The sequence below is a fragment of the Nyctereutes procyonoides genome, unplaced genomic scaffold (genome assembly GCF_905146905.1).
Source record: "Nyctereutes procyonoides isolate TBG_1078 unplaced genomic scaffold, NYPRO_anot_genome, whole genome shotgun sequence".
Taxonomy (NCBI): domain Eukaryota; kingdom Metazoa; phylum Chordata; class Mammalia; order Carnivora; family Canidae; genus Nyctereutes; species Nyctereutes procyonoides.
Genome location: NW_026575133.1, coordinates 55,213,142 through 55,232,834, shown reverse-complemented (window position 1 = coordinate 55,232,834; position 19,693 = coordinate 55,213,142). Strand labels below are relative to the sequence as shown.

Genomic DNA, 19,693 nt, shown 5'->3' with positions numbered 1-19,693 from the left:
CCAGATTTATTACTGAGTATTTCACATTTTTGATACTAGTGTTATTATTTTTTATTTCAATTTCTAATTCTGCCTTGTTAATATATAAAAATACAATTGATATTTGTATATTGACCTTGTATTCTGCAATTTTGTTTACTCATAATTTTTATGAATCACTTTTTTTTTTTTTTGGTAAATCCTTGGTGTTCTTTACATAGACAATCAAACTGTCCTTAAATAAAGACAGTGTTACTTTTTCCTTTCAACCTGGATATTTCAACCTGCAATTGGATGCATCGGATGCAATAAAGGAAGTAAAAGAGCTGTAGTAGTTTAACACATGGTTAATTCAAAGTGGTTAAAGCATACATCTTTTATTCTTTTCAGATCTTAGGGGAAAGCATTAAGTCTTTCATTATTAAATATGATGTTAACTCTAGGTTGTTTGATTCTTTGTTTTAGGAAATTTTTTTTATCAGTTTTCAATTAGTGATAATCGTGCCTCAGATAAGCCTCATTGGCTATGATACTGCCACTGCGCAAAGCTGGATATTTTATTTTTTATCAGATTGAGAAAGATCCATTCTATTCCTAGTGTAGTGTGAGGTTTTTTTTAATAAATGAATTTTGGATTTTTTCAAGTGCTTTTTCTGCATCTATGGAGATGATCATATGGCTTATTTTCTATTAATATGGTGAATTATCTTGATTTTAAGTGTTGAAACAACTTTGTATTCCTGAGATAAAACTTATTCATGATATATTATCCTTCTTATATATTGTTGGGTTCAATTTGCTAAAATTTTGTTAAGAAATTATGCTTCTATATCCTAAGTATCTGCCATTTCCTTTTCTTAAAAGGATTTTCTTTTCCCGTGATATGTATTAGGTTATGTTATCAAGATTATGCTGGACTGATAGAATGAGTTAGCAAGTGTTTCCTCCTCTTCTATTTCCTGAAAGAGTTTGTGAATAATTTGTATTATTTTTTCTTTAAATTTTTGGCAGAATTCATCATTGAGCTCAGCTGAGTCTGGAGTTTTCTTTGTGAAGGCTTTTTAACTAAAGTTGTATTTATTTAATAGTAACAGAGTTATTCACATTTATTATTATCAATTTCTTCTTGAGTGAGCTGAGGTAGTTCATGTTTTTCAAGAGATTTATTTCATCTAAGTTTTTATTTTATTGGCTCACATTGGCTTAAAATTGTTTATAATGTGTCATTATTATTGTAATGTCTTTAGGATCTGTAGTGATGGCCTCACTATCATTGTTGATATTAATAATTTGTGTCTTCTCTTATTTCTGATCAGTGTGATTAGAGGCTTATCCATTTATTGATCTTCCCAAATAACCAGTTTTTTTTGTTTTATAAACTTTTCTCAGTTTTCTCTTTTATTTTTTTATCCTTATTATCTCTTTTCTTCTGTTTACTTTGGACTTAATTTACTTTTCTTTTTCTAGTTTCTTAAGGTCAAAGTTTAGATCATTGATTAGAAAGTTAGAGAGCTTTCCTCTTTTCTTTTCTTTTTTTTTTTTAAAGTAGTTTCCATGCTAACTGTGGAACCCAATGCAGGGTTTAAACTCATGACCTTGAGATCAAGACCTGAGCTGACACCAAGAGGTGGACACCTACCCGACTGAGTCACCCAGGCACCCCAAGACCTTTCTTCTTTTCTAATGTAAGTATCTAATGTTATAAGTTTCCCTCCAAGCACTGCTTTAGTTATATCACACAAATTCTTTTATGTTATGTTTTCATTTTCATGAAGTTCAAAATATTTTCTAATTTCTCTTGTGATATTTTTCTTTGATTCCTGGGCAGTTAAAAGTGTGTTGTGTAGTTTCTATTTATTTGGAGATTTAGATATCTTTCTATGTTCATTTCTAATTTAATCCCATGTGGTCAGAGAATATACTCTGAGTGGTTTTAATTCTTTTGAATTTGTTGTTATTTGTTTTATGGCTTACAGTATGCTTCATCTTGGTAAATATTTTGTCTGCCCTTGCAAAGAATGAATATTCACCTGTTGTTGGGTGCAGTGGTCTTCTCTTATCATTAGGTCAAATTAGTTGATAGTATTGTTCAAATTTTTTATATGCTTACTATTTTTCTGTTTACTTATTCTACCAATTATTAAGAAAGACTTTCTTACTGTGTGTCTAAAATCAGTTTACAGTCATCTCATGAACCCTGTGATTCTTTCCCTACACATTTAGCCAATCATTCAAAAGTGCACTCAGTGCACAGCTTCCTCCTTCCCAGTACCCTGTCTGGCCCCCAATTCCAATTGCCTTGGGCAGCCCCAAAGTCCAGCCTCTACTCCTTCCACCTGGTGAGACCACTACGATCTGGGCCCTTCTCTCTTTTTTTTAAATAATTTTTTAAAAGATTTTGTTTAACTTTTCATGAGAGACACACAGAGAGAGGCAGAGACAGGCAGAGGGAGAAGCAGGCTCCCAGCAGGAAGCCCGATGCAGAACTCAATCCCAGGACCCCGGGATCATGACCTGAGCCAAAGGCAGATAGATGCTTAATCACTGAGCCACCCAGATGCCCCAGGCCCTGCTTCTCTGTGAGGTGGTTTGGAAAGTGTTCCTGGGCAGGAAGCTAAAATGAATCTGGAGCTCACCATTTTTTTTTTAAACCAAGTACAGTATGTGGCAGCTAGTTGCAGCTCAAGAACTATTTGTCAAGTGAGTGAACAACTTCAGTGGGACCTCCACACTACCTATTAAGTTTTTAAATGTTTCCATGTCTGAATGAAGGGAGCTCTATGAAGCTGAAATAAGGACAATGATGGATAATGGGGAACAGGATAATGTAAATAGCAATCAGGCTTCTCTAGGGCATTTAGAAGTTCTTGAAGTTCAGAAGAAGGAAACATTAGACTACAAATCTAAAATCATCACATGGGGATTCTTTCCAAGTCGGGAGCTCTGCTTTATCACAAGAGAGGATGTTAGAAGCAACAGAGCTGACTTAGGACAGAAATATTTTTTTCATACCCCTTTAGTAAAAAAAAAATGGGAAATTTTTAGATTCCCTAATATATGTAAATAAATTTTATACATTGTTTTTATGTTTCTAATATTGGCTAATGTCTCAAGGCATAATTGCAGTTAGGGCATTGCTTATTATTAAAGATTGTGAATATAAATTAACTTTCAAATCATATTCTCGGTCACTTCAAAACTCTGGTTGATTACATGGAAACAAAGTATGACTTAGTATAGATAAAACACAATTCGTAGACATTTTAATATTTAATAGTTTGTTCTTCACACTGGAGAATTTAATTGGGTGCTCATTTTGGAGATCTTGGGTTTAGGGAAAAGACCACAGGGAGGTCGGTGGCCTGGCTGAGGGTAGGCACCTGGCTTCCTTTGCAAAGTCTCCAGCTTTCACAGCAGAAAGCATGCTCCTGCCTCTAACTCCTGCACTGCTCTTCTCAATGCCCCGACATGTTAGTGACAAAGCAGCTGGGACAGAAAGGCTGGGCAGCCCTGAGATTCAGGGCCTTTTGACTGCTTTGTCAATAGCTCGCTCTGGGTTCTTGAACAAGTCTGCTTCTGCAGAACTCCGCTTTCTCAGCTGCAAAGCACAGGCCCAACCAAATTCCCAATCCTACCATTCTGTAAGAAGTATCTCACTGTAGCTGACTTCTATAAATTCTGGGTCCAAATCCTTCAAATCCACATAACATCAGCGTGGCCTTGGGTGAATTACTTGACTTTTCTCAGCCTTGTTTTCTGACCTATAAAGTGAAAATACTTTTAGTTTGTGAGAATTGAATGAGATACCATTCACAAATTAAAAATACAAACCAAAACATGGTTCATTTTCTATATCTCTTACACCTGTGATTCTCAAATTTTATTGGGGGTGGGGTGGTATCAGAATTCCCTGGGATTTCCCCCCTCACTCCTCCTAGGCCACCCCATCTGTGATTCTGAAGCAGTGGTGTGGAGGCTGGCATTTGTCTGCATTTGTATGGCCTCCTGGGTGGTTGTGCCTGCTAAGAGCACTGCCCTAATCTTTGTGCATCTCCTACCACATCAAACACAGAGCCTTGCACTTTGAAGTGTCCAAAAGAAAACAAAGGGACCGGACAGGTGATGGCAAGGGAAACAATCTATGCTTCTGCAGGTCAAACCAGTCCCTGCGAGGCTGCTCAGTGTGTAGCTTGTGTGTCCAGCCACTTCCCTCCCCAGCCCAGCCCGGCCCTGCTGGAAAGCACGGTGCGGTCAGACCATGTTTGTCAGCTCTCTGCTTGCCTCTCCTACGGCTCTGTTTTGACAGGTGTGTCCAAGGCTGGCACAGCACACGTTGCCAGCTCAGCCCTGGAGGAAGGTCTGGACGCACTGCTCTGGGCCATGTCCTGCCCTAGCTGGAGGGGCAGTGAGGTGGCCAGGGGAGGAATGGTGGGCAGGCCTGGGGTTTTTAGACATATCCCAGTCCTGTGGCCTCCAGGAAGCCCCTTTGCTCTCCTTAGGAGGAAGCCCAGAAGTTTCTTCACGGCTTTGCAAATCTGGTGGAGATTAAAATAACCTGCCGGCAAAGGCCATGATTCTAATCCAGTGACTGAAATCTCTCAGGCTATCACCCCTTAGTCTGAGTTCAGACTTGAATGCCTTAGCCCGGGGATTCCTGGGTAGCTCAGCAGTTTAGCATCTGCCTTTGGCCCAGGGTGTGATCCTGGAGTCCCGAGATCGAGTCCCACATCGGGCTCCTGGCATGGAGCCTGCTTCTCCCTCTACCTGTGTCTCTGCCTCTTTCTCTGTGTCTCTCATGAATAAATAAATAAAATCTTAAAAAAAAGACTATTAAAAAAAAAGAATGCCTTAGCCCTGGCAAGTTCTAGGAAAGCAATCAAGCAGGGCAGGAGGAAGAACACTTGGCTAGGATGGCAAGATAAATATGGCACATTCCAGGTGACTCCCTGATGGTGTTAAGACTGGGCCACTCTCTTGTTTCCTAGCAGAGAACCCAAAAGTCAGAGAGGGGCAGTGTTGGTCTGCAGTCCCACAGGAATAGGAGGCCCAGCAGGGCAGAAGCGTGACCTGCTCCAGTTCCACGTCCATGAAGGAACTCCGTCATGGAGCCCATCCAATCATCCCACTATGATGTGGGTGGATCCATCTCACACAGATTTTGCACAGAACAGTGTACTGATTCATAGTGTTGTTACACACTATGGTTCCAGCTGCCCTCCCCACCAATACCCACGGTCAGGTTTCCAGCAACACCTAAAATGTTCTGGACACTCTGAAGAGTCACATTAATAGGAGGGGCCATTTGATAAGAGAGAGGGACCGGGGTACTTTCTGGAGAATGTACATCAGGCGCTGCCCAATGGTTGTGACCAACAGCAAAGTGGCCTGAGTAGAGTTGTAGCACAACCAGACACGTGAGAGGTTGTGGGGACCAGGACCTGAGAAACCTGAGTTCTGATCCCAGATGGGTGACAAACTCCTGACCTGTCTCAGCCTTTGCTTTTTGCCATGTGAAGTAGAGAGGTTGAGCCTGGTGACTCACCATCTCACTCTTGAATCTAACAATGCAGAGAATGTGGGAGTGGGAGTTGCAGGGGCTGGAGTTCTGGCCAGTTGTCCGCAGAGGACAGGGTTGAGTGCCACTGCCATTCAAGAAGCTCTGGATTTGCATAATGACCCTCATGGTAATGGCTGCTAATGGCATAATCACCACTGCCAAGTACTACAGTCTGAACTGTGACTACACAAAATCCACAGGCTGAAGCCTTAACCCCCAGTGTGACTTATCTGGAGATTGGATACTAGGAGGTAACTGAGGCTAAAAGAGATTATGAGGATGGGGCTCTAATCTGTTAGGACTGTGGCCTTATAAGAAAAGGAGAAGGATGCTTTCTCTCACTCCCTTCCTCCTCCTCTGATGCTTCTCTCCCCTCCCCCCATCCCAGAACCAGGTGGGGACACAGCAAGAAGGCAGCCATCTGCAAGTGAGGAAGAGCTGGCATCTTCCTCTTGGACTTCCTAGTCTCTAGAACCCCGAGAAAATTAATTTCTATTGGTTGAGCCACCTGGCCTGTGGTACTTTGTTATGGCAGCCTGAGCTGACTAATGTAGGCAGCAATTGGCCAAGTGCATTGTTAAAAAGAAAACTCCAGGTCCCAAATGGTGGTGGTAGTCGGGCCAGGTCAGGCCATCAAACCTGGCTGAATATCTAACCTAATTGTAGTTTCAATCGCCCCTAGAAATGTAAATCTTAACCTGTCCATCAGGCATTTTCTGATGAGCCCCAGTGAGGTCATTTGTGGGGCCTTCTCCCTCCCTCAAAGGAAGATGGGGTCATCTGCATAATCACCCCCACCCCCTGCCCTTCCCAGCATGGGAAGGGGATTTTGCCTGAAATAATCCTTCCTTTTCTTTTGCTTAGAATTTTTTTGCCTCACCCTCCTTCCTACAAAAACTTTCCATTTTGTACGACTCCTCCGAGTGCTTCCCTATTTACTAGAGGGGATGCTGCTGGTTTCATGAATCATTTAATTAAGCCAATTAGATCTTCAAATTCAGTCAGCTGTATTTTTGTTTTTTGTTTTTTTACAGTATCCTTTTCCTTAATCCACTCAATGACCTCAGGAGGTCAGGAGGTAGGTGCAATTGTAACTCCCTTTTTACAGGGAAGGGAACAGAAGCACAGAGAGGGTAACTTGCCCAAGGCTGAATTTCTTTTTCTTTCTTTTTTTTTAAAAGATTTTATTTATTCATGAGAGACACAGAGACACAGGCAGAGGGAGAAGCAGGCTCCCTCTGGGGAGCCTGATGTGGGACTCAATCCCAGGATCCCAGGATCACACCCTGAGCCAAAGGCAGACGCTCAACCACTGAGCCACCCAGGTGTCCCAATGCTGAGTTTCAATATAAGTACATCTAAAAACTCATCATCTATATGACTTTGGGAAGTTAATCTCTCTAAACCTCAGTTTTCCCACCTGTAAAGAGGGAATGATGATAGTACACACGGACAGAAGAGCTACATTATAAACTGTAGCGAGGTTTAGATGTGTTATTATCTGCAAAGCCCTTCGAGTGGGATTCTGTTGCACAATAAGTCCCCCACCGTGTCTACTTTTATTATTGTCGTTGTAATTCTCTTATTCCTTTACTGTCAACTGCAGTGTTCACGGCCAGCTTCACTCAGTCAGTCTTGCTCTTATCCCTCTAATTTTACCACATGACCCCCTCCCTGTGTGGTCCTAGCCCATGGGATTGGGGTAGACCTTGGACTAACCGCCAAGGTTAGCAATTTGATGACTCTCCTAGGGCTGGGGATTAGAAACTGAAGACTAGTCTTTGGGTGGAAAGCAGTAGCCCTGTTAAGCTGTGCCTTACACAAATAGAAGATGCTGGTCAGGAGAAAGGAGACAGAGGGGAGCTGAGAAGAGAAATCAGTGGCCACTGAGAGACCATCATCCTCTGCAGTGAAGACAGGAGCCTGGGATGCTGGCAGCTTCCCATGGGTAGCTGGTCTTAAGCGTCTGTAGTGCTGATATTGCCTGCTGTGCCCACATCTTAAATCCCCCCTCTTTTACTTCCTTGAGAGGACTTCTGGGACCAGGGAAAGTGGAGGTGTCAACCTGGCTGTGTGTGTGTGGAGGGCTGTGTGACCGCACAGGTGGGCTCCAGGTGACTACCTCACCCTTGCCTGTGGATCAAGCTGACCCCCCTCCAAACCACACAGCCAGGGATGCTGGTGCCAACTGTCCAGGACACATGAGCTTTTCTTACGTGTTTGCTTTTATGCTCTCAAATCGCTCAGTTTTTGATCCCTGCAGCCTTGTCTCTCATTCTGGACCCCAACTCATCCCTTGGAATTGATCGCAGATCTAACTTTTCTGGATTTTAACTCCAGGACTCTGGCTTGCCCTCCAGCTTGGGCTCCTCCAGCTCCTGCTTGCCAAGCCCAGCTCTCTGGGTTCTTGGCTCATGTTGGTGTGTGTCAACACGGCCCTGCCAGCCATGCCGTCAACCCCACCCTGGACAGTGATTAGCTTGAATTTCCAGAGGTGTTCTTGGGGACCCAGGCTGTAAAATGACACCACTGGATCATCCTCACTGCCTCCCTCAAGGCCCACCATCTCCGTGCCACCGCCTGGGTGACACCTTCCATGGCCTACTCAGCCTCACCTGCCACACTTGCTCCCGGGGACTCCTTCTTCTCCCACCCTTGGCCCACCTCACACACTGCAGGAGAGGGAGAGCTATCACCGTTCCCTATGTGCCATCCTCCCCTCCTAGAGGTGAGACCCACAGCACAAGGCCTCTGTGCTAACCACTACTACTTCTACGGGTATCCTGTGAGGATGTTTCCAGAAGAGATTAGCATTTGAATTGGTAGATTGAATTAAGAAGAGCACCTTCCCTAAAGCAAGTAGGTATCATCCCATCTGTTGAGGGCAAGAGAGTAGAACAAAAAGGTGAAGAGAATTCTCTCTCTACCTGACCGTGTGAGCTAGAACATTGGTCTTCTCCTGCCTTGCACTGGAACCTACACTACGGTCTCTCCTGGTTCCCAGGTCTTTGGACTCAGACTAGAACTACACCATTGATTCTCCTGCATCTACAGTTTGCAGACAGCAGATCATGGGACTTCTCATTCCGGATTTGTCTCTGCCCACCCACTCCCCCACGCCCTAATATATATACACACACGCACACACACACAGGTGTACAGTTGTCTGCCCTTATATGCACTTTGCTTCCCAAGTTATAATTACCGCTGTCAACACAGTCCAGAAGCTGATGATCCTCCTTCTGACCTAGAGGCGGAAGGTCAATAGTAGCTCAACACCTATGTCACAGCGCCTACGTCATTCACCTCACTTCCTCCCATCACATAGGCATTTTATCATCTCACATCCTTGCGAGAAGAAGGGTGAGTACAGGGCAATAAGATACTTTAAGAGAAAGAAAAAGAGACCACGTTCATACAACTTTTATTATAGTATATTGTTATAATTGTTCTATTTATCATTGTTGTTGTTAACCTCTTAACTGTGCCTAAGTTATAAATTAAACTTTACCATAGGTATGTATATTTGGGGGGAAAAAAGCATAATCTATATAAGGTTTAGTACTTTCTGTGGTTTCAGGCATCCACTGAGGGTCTTGGAACATATCCTTCACAGATAATGGGGGACTACTGTATAGTCTATTGGTTTTGTTCCTAGGGAGAAAGTACAAAATACAAAAATACAAAATACAAATCAGAAGCAAAACAGGGCATAGGACTTGAACCAGGCCATGTTTTGCTAGCAAATGAACATACTATGCTACCATAGACTGAATATTTATGTCTCCCCCAAATTTATATGTTGAAATTCTTAACCCCCAGTGCGATGATAATTAGGAGGTGGCAGCCTTTGGAAGGTGTTTAGATCTTCAGGATGGAGCCCTCATGGATGGGATTTGTGCCTTTATAAAAGTGACCCCAGAGAGCTACCCACCCCCCTCCTGCCATGTGAGGGCAGTGAGAGTATGGCCATCTATGAACCAGGAGGTGGTCTCTCGCCACACCCTAAATCTGCTGGCACCTTGATCATGGACTTCCAGCCTCCGGAACCATGAGAGATAAATTTCTGTTGTTCATGAGTCATCGATCTGTGGTATTCTGTTATAACAGCCTGAGTGGACTAACACATCGGCTGTAGAAGCCAGCCCCCGAGGACAGAGCCCCCTCACACACTCCAGCTTCCTGGGGCGGGCTTGGCTGATTCACGGAGGGGGGGTCCCCAGCTGTCCTCTGCTGGATCCTGGAGAGCCAGGCCTTGTGGGGGAGGATCTAGCCTGGTCTCTTCCTCCTTTTCCCTTTTATCTGCTCGTCTTAGAGGCAGAAGCGGGCAGCCTCGGGAAGGGACCCCTCAGGTGTCCGGGACCCGTTTTAGCCTGCTGCAACAGTAAGAAAGCTCACCTTGTTTCTCCCCGGGCTCCTGCTCCTGAAGGGGAATTCCCTCTCATGCTCTTGGTCCCTGGCCCCGACAAGACCACTGTGAGTTCCTGGCAGGGCTCAGTGTTTCCAGATCGAGGGCCAGAGGGTTAGCCCCAAACTCCACAGTGAGTATCCAGGGGACTCCTTGTCCACTGGTTCCCCGTCAAAGGCCAGGCAAGCAGAACCCCAAAAGGCTAAGCTATGCCCCTGGCTGGGCCAAAAGGACCAGAAGACACCTCCCTTCTGGAAACAGCTCTTTACTGAGTCATTACTACTATGTCGCATGATATCATGTCAACAGAATTACATGGCAGTGGTGGTGGGGGTGGGGGGACAGGCGGGAGTGCAAACCAGTTGCACACCTGTTAGAAGGAGGAGGTGGCATTAAGGCTTTGGGAAGGAGGAAGGGGCCAGGGAGGAGGCGGCTCCAGGCCCCCAGCCCTGGGTGGTCGGAATCTTTGGAACCAGTTGAGCCTGTGGGCGGCCTTCACCTCGCTGGGGGAACTTCCCGGTGGCCCTTCTGGCCCAGTGACCGCGGCCTCTTCACACTTGCCTCTGCCTCCCTTCCACCAGTGTCCCAGCTGCTGGGCACCGCTCTGGGAGAATGTTCTGGGGCCTAGATAGCCTTCCTGTGCAGACGAGACTCCTTGCATGGATGCTCCAGGATGCTCCTGAGAGAAGGTGGCCAGGATGAAGAAGTGAGGAATTTTTTGAAGACGTGAAAAAAACTGCTGAGCTCCTGGGAGCACCGGGCCCAGAGCCTGAGAATGGTGGCACACATGGAGTCACTCTGTCCCACGTGAGGCAGGGGCAGCTCCTGGGACTCTTCCCACGGTCGTGACGAGAGTGTTTGGGTGGTCACATCCACCTTGTCCCTAGAGTTTGAACCACATCCCCTGCGGGTTTTCCTGGGTCTTTTTGACCAAAGGCAACTTCTGGCTAGGTTGGTTCTGAAGATGCTGCAAAGCAGAGTTGGTCAGCAATTCAGAAACTGACTCAAGACCTTCCTCCCAAGGTAGCCACCTCCCTGGCAGGCTCAGTCACAGGAGACGAGGGTCTCTTCCTGCCCAGCCAGAGAAACCCGGCTGGCCCCCCTGACCAGCAGGGAAATGCGTGTACGTGTGCGTGTGTGTGTGAGGGGCTGCTTTCTATGGTACAGTCAGTACTGGGGGGCCCGGAGGTGCATGGGCAGGCTGGGAGGCAGCCCCTTGGGATCAAAGGGCCACAAGTGTCTGTAGGTGTGGCTCTCTGGGTGGCCGGCTCTGCCCCAAGGCCCTTCCCAGCATTCTGTGTAGCAGTGTTTGGGACTGAGGCCCTTAGTAGCGACTCCGGCTTCCCGGTGGGCCTGGGGGCCCTGGGAGTCCAGGGGGCCCCTGAATCCCTGGTTCACCCTTCAGCCCCACAGGCCCCCGCTGGCCCGGTGACCCTGTCTTCCCAGCAATCCCTGGTTTTCCCTGAGGCCCTGGGGGCCCTGGAGACCCTGGGGGCCCCTCTGGCCCTGGGGGCCCCACGTCTCCTTTAGGGCCTGGCTGTCCTCTTGCGCCTCCACTTCCAAAGCTGCCCTTTGATCCCTTGAGACCTGGGAAACCTCGAAGGCCAACCGGCCCCCTTTCTCCCACAGGTCCTGGGTCTCCAGGCTGCCCCTGAGGGCCCTGGGGGCCTGGGGGGCCCAAGCTGCCTGGGTCTCCTTTTGGTCCTCTGCTGCCAACGGGCCCTTTCACGCCCAAGTCTCCTTTGAGTCCTCTTGGTCCTGGAGGGCCAGGAGCACCTAGGGCCAAAGAAGAGAGGGAAGAAGTCAGTCCACAAGGGGTCGGGTCTCATGAGGCTTGCCCATGGAGTAGGTGTGGCAACACAGGCCACTGGGACAGGCCCAAGGATCAGCCAGACACCAAGGCCAGATCTGCCAAATGCAGTCTCTGGAAGCTTGGGCTGATTAAGTGACTTCTCTAAGTCAGCTGTACCCCCTGTGACACGGGGATGAGAAGACTCACCGGCAGGCTAGCGGGGATTCTGAGACAAGGCATAGAAGTGTCTGGCATGAGGCCTGGTGTGCAGTGGGAATTCATCGTTCTGACCTCAGGGCTCAGTTTGGGAACTAAGAGAACTAGACAGCTCTGGGAAAAGGCCAAGAGTGTCCCGGGACTGTCTGTCCAGGTCTGGAGGCCGCCTGGCCTTCTACACCTCCTCGTGATTTTTTAAAGATTTTATTTATTTATTCATGAGAGACACAGAGAGAGGCAGAGACATAGGCAGAGGGAGAAGTAGGCTCCCTGCGGGGAGCCCGATACAGGACTCGATCCCAGGACCCTGGGATCATGACCTGAGCCAAAGGCAAATGCTCAACCACTGAGCCACCCAGGCACCCCTCATGGTCTTTGATACAACCCCCCTCCCCACTGACGTCTCAACCCCCGGCTCTACCCCTGACAGTCAGGCATCTGGGACAGGAGATGGAGTCAGGTGACATAGGTCAGAACACCAAAAAAGTGAGGCATGAGAAGCAGACCCCTCCAGGATTAGTGCATGGGGCACAACAGCCCAGAGAAAGGACAGCTCCTCCAGGAGGCCCACCCTAACTACCCCCACCTATTCTCTAAGCTTCTGCGGCTACTACTTGCTGAATCTTTCAGGTGACATGTAGAAAAAGAAGCCATGGTACAGTGAAAGCAAACCTGTGGTGCCTATCTGGTGAACCCTGCTAGACTGTGGAACCCCAGGAAGAGGGTAAGGACCACAGCTCACATCCCCTGCCCTGGGCAGGGAGCCTGGCACATGGCAGGGAAAGCTCACCAACAGCTGTGGACCCCCCTGCTCCCACCGGGCTCTGGCCTAGTGCCTGGGGCAGATGCTGAGATGAAGATGTGGTCTGTCCTTAAAGAGCCCAGGTCAGCTCCCAAGCCAGATGACCGTAACACCCTTCTCACTATGTAAGTCTCAGGGTCACCACCTCCCGAACTGTGCCAACTCTGAGGATACAAAGCAGAGTGTGGCCATCACTCTGCCCAAGGCATCCCTGAATGCCCAGAGCATGGAGCAAAGAGGACCCCCCGGCCTCGTGAGGATCATGCAGCAAAGGCCCAGCGAATACCTGGCTTTCTTTAGTGGTCTCTGCAAAGGACGCTGGGTAGGGGTGGTGGGAGCAGCAGGCCGAGGGCTGGCCTGAGGGATGAATTCTAATGCCCGTACTCAGCTCTCCCTGAGAATTCTGTGGCTACATCATTCCTCTTGTGAAAGACTTGCAGCATTTTCGAGCGAGGTGGGGGCCAGTCCAACTCCTACATTTCACGGAGGAGGCGATGAAAGCCCAGGGAGGTGAAGCAGTATCCTCAGGGGCCCCTGAGCGGAAACCAGAACCCAGGTAGGCCTCTTGGGGAGGAGGGAGCCTGCAGCTGGGAGCTGGGAGCCCTGCCAGTGGCCGTGACCCAGGTCTGCGGCGTCAGGGCCTCCTCCCCAGCTAACGAAGATGCCACTGCTGCTAATCCTGGCTGGTGCTCCCTGCTGCCCACCCTCCCCACCCCCTCAGTGCTCCCCACCCCTGCTGCTCCCTGTGTCTGCTTCCCAGTGTTTCTATGGAACAGTGTCGGTGAATACCAGCCTCTTAAGATCGAAACTGGGATCTAAACTGGGAACTGGAGCCCAGACAGAGTCAGCCCCCCTGAGGGCCAATAAAAACCTTCCAGCCATTCCCTGCCCCCGCCTGCCCCTGCCCACTTCCCCCACACGGGGGGCTGCGGCCCTGTGTGGGCTGGGCTCACGTGGCCTGCCAGCTGCACAGGCTGGATTCCGTCACCGGGCTGGCTGGCTGCGGAGGGGACCTGGCCTGGGAGCAGCCGGGAGGCAGGATCCGCTCTTCGGTCCTCAGAGGGCCTCCCCCAGCCCCTCACCCCACCCCGCAGCGAGGCAGCCAGAACCACCTGGTACAGGGCCTGGCAGGACTTGCTGGGAGCTGGCAAAGCCACGGCACCGGTCTTCACCCCAGCTCTGGCCTTGGCACCCGAGCCAGCTGAGGTTGGAAAAGCAGAGCCATTCAGAGGTGGAGAGGCCCCTGGAGGCTTGCTGGGTGCCTGGGCATCAGAGGGCCCTGGAGCAATGCTGGCTGAGCTCCTGCCCACGCTGGAGCTCATGTCTCATTCATGAAATGGAGAGTTGCACTCGACAGTTCCGAAGGGCCCCTGTAGCTTCGCTACCCTCTCTCCTCCTGCCTCCTCGGCCTGCTTCCTTGGGCTTACCCTCTGCCCAGTTCTCCAGCTCTCTCCTTACACCTACTTCCTGCAGCTTCCACCCTTGTTCCCTGCAAGGATGTGTCCACCATCCCCATCTCCAACCTTGACTCAAGAAAAGCATGAGAAGTCTCATCTCATCTCGACAAGATGACCCTGCTTTGAGCAGCCCCCAGGTCCAGCAGGGCCCCCTCACTCTCCCGTGCCACTGTCTTCATCAGGTGCCCACCCCTCTCTTGCCCAACGGGTGCAGCAGCTGACTGCGAGGACCGCTAAGGGCCTCTATGCCGGTAGCAAGGGAGAGAAGGCAGGGGGTAAAGGCCCTCTCTTCTGTGCCCCCCTCCAGTCCTTGCAGGTGCCTCTTCTTGGGGAAGCTCTTGGTGGCTTCCCTGGATGGGGAAGGCTGGGCGCCCACATGCCCGGAGAAAGGTGCATTCAGAACCCTGGGTCACACTGCCCACCTCATTGCCCCAGGAAGCAGCAGCCTCCAGCATGAGTGGAAGGAGGACTTCAGAGGAAAAGAGAGACCTCCCTCTCCGTACCCCCAGTTCTGGCTGCCACCACCCACCACATCTCTGAGAACACAGAGGGAGGTCCTAGACAGTCACCTTGAGGACACTGGGGGCGGGGAGTGGCCTCATCTGGGGCTACTAACAAGGCCTCCCTCACTGCCCATGTCAGGGGTCGGTGGTTGGAGCCTGCCCCGTGGTGGCATGCCTGTGCCATCCAGCCCCGGGCTCCCTCTCTGACTGCTCTGTGACCTGCTTCCTCTTGGAGAAGGATAGGGCAACGAAAGCAGGGAACAGGTGTCTACTGAGTCTCTCCCATGTCAACGCCGCACAGGGAGATTGTTGGCCCATTCTACAGAGGAGGAACGGTGGTGCAGAGGGTGGCAGCTTGCCCAAGATCATCAACTAACTGTAAGGGGGAGAGACCAGATTCAAAGCCAGGCCTGAAGCTCAGAAACCCAGGCTCCTTCCCCCTACCCTGTCCTTCTGGTCCTCATCACACTGTGGCCAGGGCTCTGGGCTCCTTTCCCCCCACCTCCAGCCCCTCCTGGCCTCTGATGGCCAGGGCCTCCTGCCTAGTGCTGCCCAGAGGAGAGGGAGGGTCCACACGGAGTGGGGAAGGGGAACCCGAAGGTGAGATGAGCCTCTGCAGGTCCCTCCGGGGCTGGCCATGAATCATGCTGTCGGAGGGGAGGGCCGGCGGGACCTGGGTCTAGCCTGGGAGGAAGTAAACAACCGTAGTTTAGTGGTTAGCTTTGGAGCCAGGAATGTGCTCAGAGGCTGACCCAGGCACTCTGTGGGACAGGGTGCCCCTGACACAGCCCATAATCAGATCTTGGTATCCGTAGGGCTAAGGGCGAAGGAGGGGAGGGCTGAATCGTGCTCTGGGCTGTGGGGGGACACTGAGCAGCGATGGCTGAGTTGGGGGAGAGGCACGGAGTACCCTGCAGTTCTGGGGAGGCCCATAATTACTCAGGAAGCCAGAGACTATAATTAGGCCATCCTGGCCCATTAGGGTAGAGCCACAACTGACTGCATGTCTGGGACAAGTAGGTGGTCTCCCCCTGGTGTGCATAGGGAATGGGAGGAGGTGGTGGAGGGGTGTGTGTGAGCAGAAGCACCAAGTCTGTCAGCACCCAACACTGCCCACCCAGGGGTGGGGTGGTGCGTGGGCAGGAGGGGCCCATGGTCTGCTCACAAACCAAAGCAGCAGGCCAGCTGGCAAGGATGGAAAGAAATAGAAACAGAAGGGGCGCCTCTCAGAAGACTGGTGCCATGGAAGGTACGCTAGCCTGGCCAAAGGGGTGGGGGGACCCGGGTTTGGGTCTCAGCTCTGGTATTCACAAACCGGATGGCTGGGGAAGTCTTTGTCCTTCCTGGCACCTCAGGGTTACTCTATTCAGTGAATATGTTGGCCTGGGTCAGGGACTGTCGATACCGATACCGGCTGTTGTTGCCTGAGGAATCTGGGGAAAAATGACAATGGACTTCTACTTCCGTGACGCGCTGGACCCCAGCGACCAAACTTCCCACTGAGAACAATCGGAATCATCAGATAAAGTAGCAAGACATCCTTCTGATGGCTTTGAAGAGAGATCAAAGGCCGGAATCAACCAAAATCACAGGGAGAAGGGAGACTCCTTAAAGCCTGGCATTCTTTGCCACTTTTCTTCTCAAGGGATCTGTCGATTAGTGATTAGTTTGGGCAGAGAAGCTGGGAAGCCAGAGAGAAGGCTGCAGCTGTCAGGCTGAGAAGTGGGGCAGGCTTTCAGCAGCTTTGCTGGGGCTGGAGTTCAGGGCTGCCAAGATTCAGGAGGAAGGAGACTGTGCGTGTGTTTGCTGTAAGGACACAGGGCAGAGAAGTTAAACAGAGCACTCAGCTTCATTCAGCGGTGCTGGAGAGACAATAATTGGAGTTCAAGAATGACAAGGTGGCAGCGCCCTAGTAAACAGTCCTTCAGGACCATGTACTGTAAGTACAAGGGCGTCGAAAATAGGCCAAGTGTTAGGGCACCCAGGTGGCTCAGTTGGTTAGGCATCCAGCTCATGATCTTAGAGTGGTGAGATCGAGCCCCCGTGGGGCTCTGTACTGGGCTTGGAGCCTGCTTAAGATTCTCTCTCTCCCTCTGTCCTTCCCTCCTCAAGCACGTGGCCTGTCTCTTTCAAAAAGAAAAAAGAAATAGGCCAAGTGTCACCTTTCTTGCCCACCCTCAGTCTCTAGCTTTGTTTATGCTTTCATTATGCATTCACTGAGCAAATGTTTCCTGAGTGCCTTCCAAGGGCAGGCACTCTGCTGGGTACTTGGTGAGTGAGACAAGGAGCCCATCATCAAGCAAATTAGATTTGGAATCACCCCTGAAATTAGGACACCCTTTTACATTTTGCAAAAACTTCTCCCTGGCTTCTCAGCTTCTTTGTCCATTGTTCATACCCATTATTGACAATGATATGGGATACAAGCAAGGTAGGTATTAATATTCCTATTTGTGGATGAGGAAAATGAATTGAAAGTAGCCAAGAGCCTTGTCCAAGGTCACGTGGCTAGTAAGCAATGATGGTTTCCTGTCTCCAATTCTCAAGTAACATTCTTAGCATAGACACTGTCTATCATACACACAGAAATCATCCTACAGAGTAGGAAGAGAACTATCCTATGAAAGGCACAAACACTATGGAAGTATCCCAGACTTTCCGTTGAGCAAATGGAGCTGGAGGAGGTCTCAAAGAACAGCTGGTCTTCTCCTTCCACTTTCAGATAAAGAACAAAAATAAAAAATGGAGGCTTAAGTAGATTAAAAGATTCTGCCTAAAGAATCAGAGCAAATTAGAAGTCAGACTTCTTTCCCGTGTAGTTTAAGAGTCCAGCCCTCAGTCAGCATCTTCCACACTGACAAATATAAATTCCCATGACTACTGTAGGCTTTTAGAATGAGGTTCCCCTCCAACACTTTGAATATCATCTCTCCCTTCTCTATTCTGCCCCATACCCTACACCTAGGCAGGACCTGAGTGGAGGTCCTTTCTGGTATCTGCAAACTCATGCTCTGGATGTGTGCATCTTAGAGGCACAACAAGGGGTCAGAATTTAAAATCATAGTGTGACCTTGAGTTCATGGCTTAACTTTCCCCAGTCTCAGGTCACCCTTCTGTAAAATAAAGACACCAACTGCCTTGTCTACTATGCTAAGGTAGTTGTGCAGCTGAAATGAAATAAAGTGCATGAATGGGCTTTGTCATTGGGAAAGCTTTATATTTCATTTGTTCTTAGGCTCAATGCCACAAAAATACAAAATTACCAGAGAATGAACCGTGAGAACTACCTAGTAATGTCTTTGCTGGAAAAATGCATCCTAGAGCATGTATCCTAGAGATACATATTTTAGGTGAAATACTGTGGGGAGGCTTCAGTTACCCAAGAAACACTTGGTACCTGGGTTTGTTGCAAAAATAGGACAACAGGTAAACAAGACCTACCCCCACCCAACACCATCAATTTAGATTAAATAAAAAAAAAATTAACCCTAGTGGCAGTAGAAATGCTCAATGATATAAAATAAAGGCAATATAGGTTTGAGATTAAATGGTTAAAGCAAAATAGAGAATCAGAGAGGTTGGTTCCAAGTCTGCTCTGCAGAGAGAACAGAGCTGTCTGGGGTTGTGGGGTCCTCCTTCCTTCCACCTTAGAGCTCCCTAGGTTAGTAGGCCCAGATGTTTGGTCCCTCAAATGTGAAGCATAAATTCTGGAACTGCCAGATCTCAGAGGCTAACTAATTATATTATCTAGAGCCAAGACTGGTTATATTTTCAGGTTGAATATTCTTCCCACAAAGACCTACGTTTCCTTGGGAAGGGCTCAGGGAGCCTGAGTGTAGCTGTCCAGATTCCTAGTATAAAGGAATCCTGATTAGGAGTCTTTTGGACTATTTTCCAAGAGAAAAACTGTTGGGAATACTGCTGTGAAGGAGTAGGATGAAAAAGTAATAGTATTTGTTAGGGATTGAATTGTGTCCCCTCAAAATTCATATTCTGAAGTCCTAACCCCTAATACCTTGGAATATGACCTTCCTTGGAGACAGGATCTTCATAGAATCAATTTCAAATGTGGCCACTAGGTAACCCCGAATCTGATATGGCTGGTGTCCTTATGAAAAGGGGAAACTAGATACAGAGACAGACATGCACGAAGAGGAGATGAAGAGACAAGGAGAAGCCAGAACCATCTATAAACCAAGGCTTGGAACAGAGCCTCAGAGCCCTCAGAAGGAATCAACCCTGCTGACACTTCAATCTCAGACTTCTGGCCTCCAGAGCTGTGAGACAGTATATTTCTGTTCTTTAAGCCTCCTGGTCTTTGGTACTTTGTAACAGCAACCTGAGCAGCTAAGACAGTGCTTATTTTGTAATGAAGTTCTCATAAGCAGAAGCCCTAGAGCATTTCAAGTAAATTGAAGGAGTGGGCAAGGGAACCCACCTTTGATATGGAATCTAGGGGTAAGCTGGGGATGGAGGTACCCCAAAGGGAAGAGGAGGCCAGCATCTTGCTGGGGAAATTGATGGGGAGTAGACAAGACTAGACCACAGCAACTACACCGAGCAGCCTGCACTGTCACCAAGGAGCACGTTGCATTTGCTCAGGCGCTTTTAGAGGGACAGGGTTTTATGTCCTTGGAGAAGGCCATTCAAAGCAGCTTGCAACTTTGGATCTGAACTTCCTCGAATCTGAATCCTGTGTCCATTCTTGATACCTGTGTGAGCTTGGCTAGACCCCCATGTAATATCCAGTACTTCAACTGTAGGCTTTTTGGGTTCACAATTTCAGGGCTCCTGGGAATGAAAGGAGATAATGTGATCTTGGTATGTATTGCTCCCTCCACCTAGAACTCTTCTGCTCATCCCTGCTGACCCTGCTATGTCTGACTTATTCCTCTTTCTTTCTCAAGTCTGATGATTAATTTCATGTGTCAACTTGACTGGGCCATGGGATGCCCAGATATTTGGTCAAACATTATTCA

General features: G+C 48.8%; 1 protein-coding gene and 1 pseudogene across 3 annotated transcripts in view; both read right to left on the bottom strand.

Annotated features, from left to right (window-relative positions):
- Window positions 1-446: 446 nt before the first annotated feature.
- On the bottom strand, window positions 447-529 carry LOC129494001 (U4 spliceosomal RNA; annotated as a pseudogene).
- Window positions 530-8,944: 8,415 nt separating this feature from the next.
- The window catches only part of SCARA3 (scavenger receptor class A member 3), a 49,107-nt gene continuing 38,358 nt past the window's right edge, over window positions 8,945-19,693 (bottom strand). For all 3 annotated transcript variants that reach the window (XM_055299890.1, XM_055299892.1, XM_055299891.1), the window contains one exon: window positions 8,945-11,720. In XM_055299890.1, the coding sequence (XP_055155865.1) occupies window positions 11,269-11,720 (452 nt within the window). In that variant the 3' untranslated portion in view covers window positions 8,945-11,268. The remainder of the gene's footprint in view (window positions 11,721-19,693) is intronic.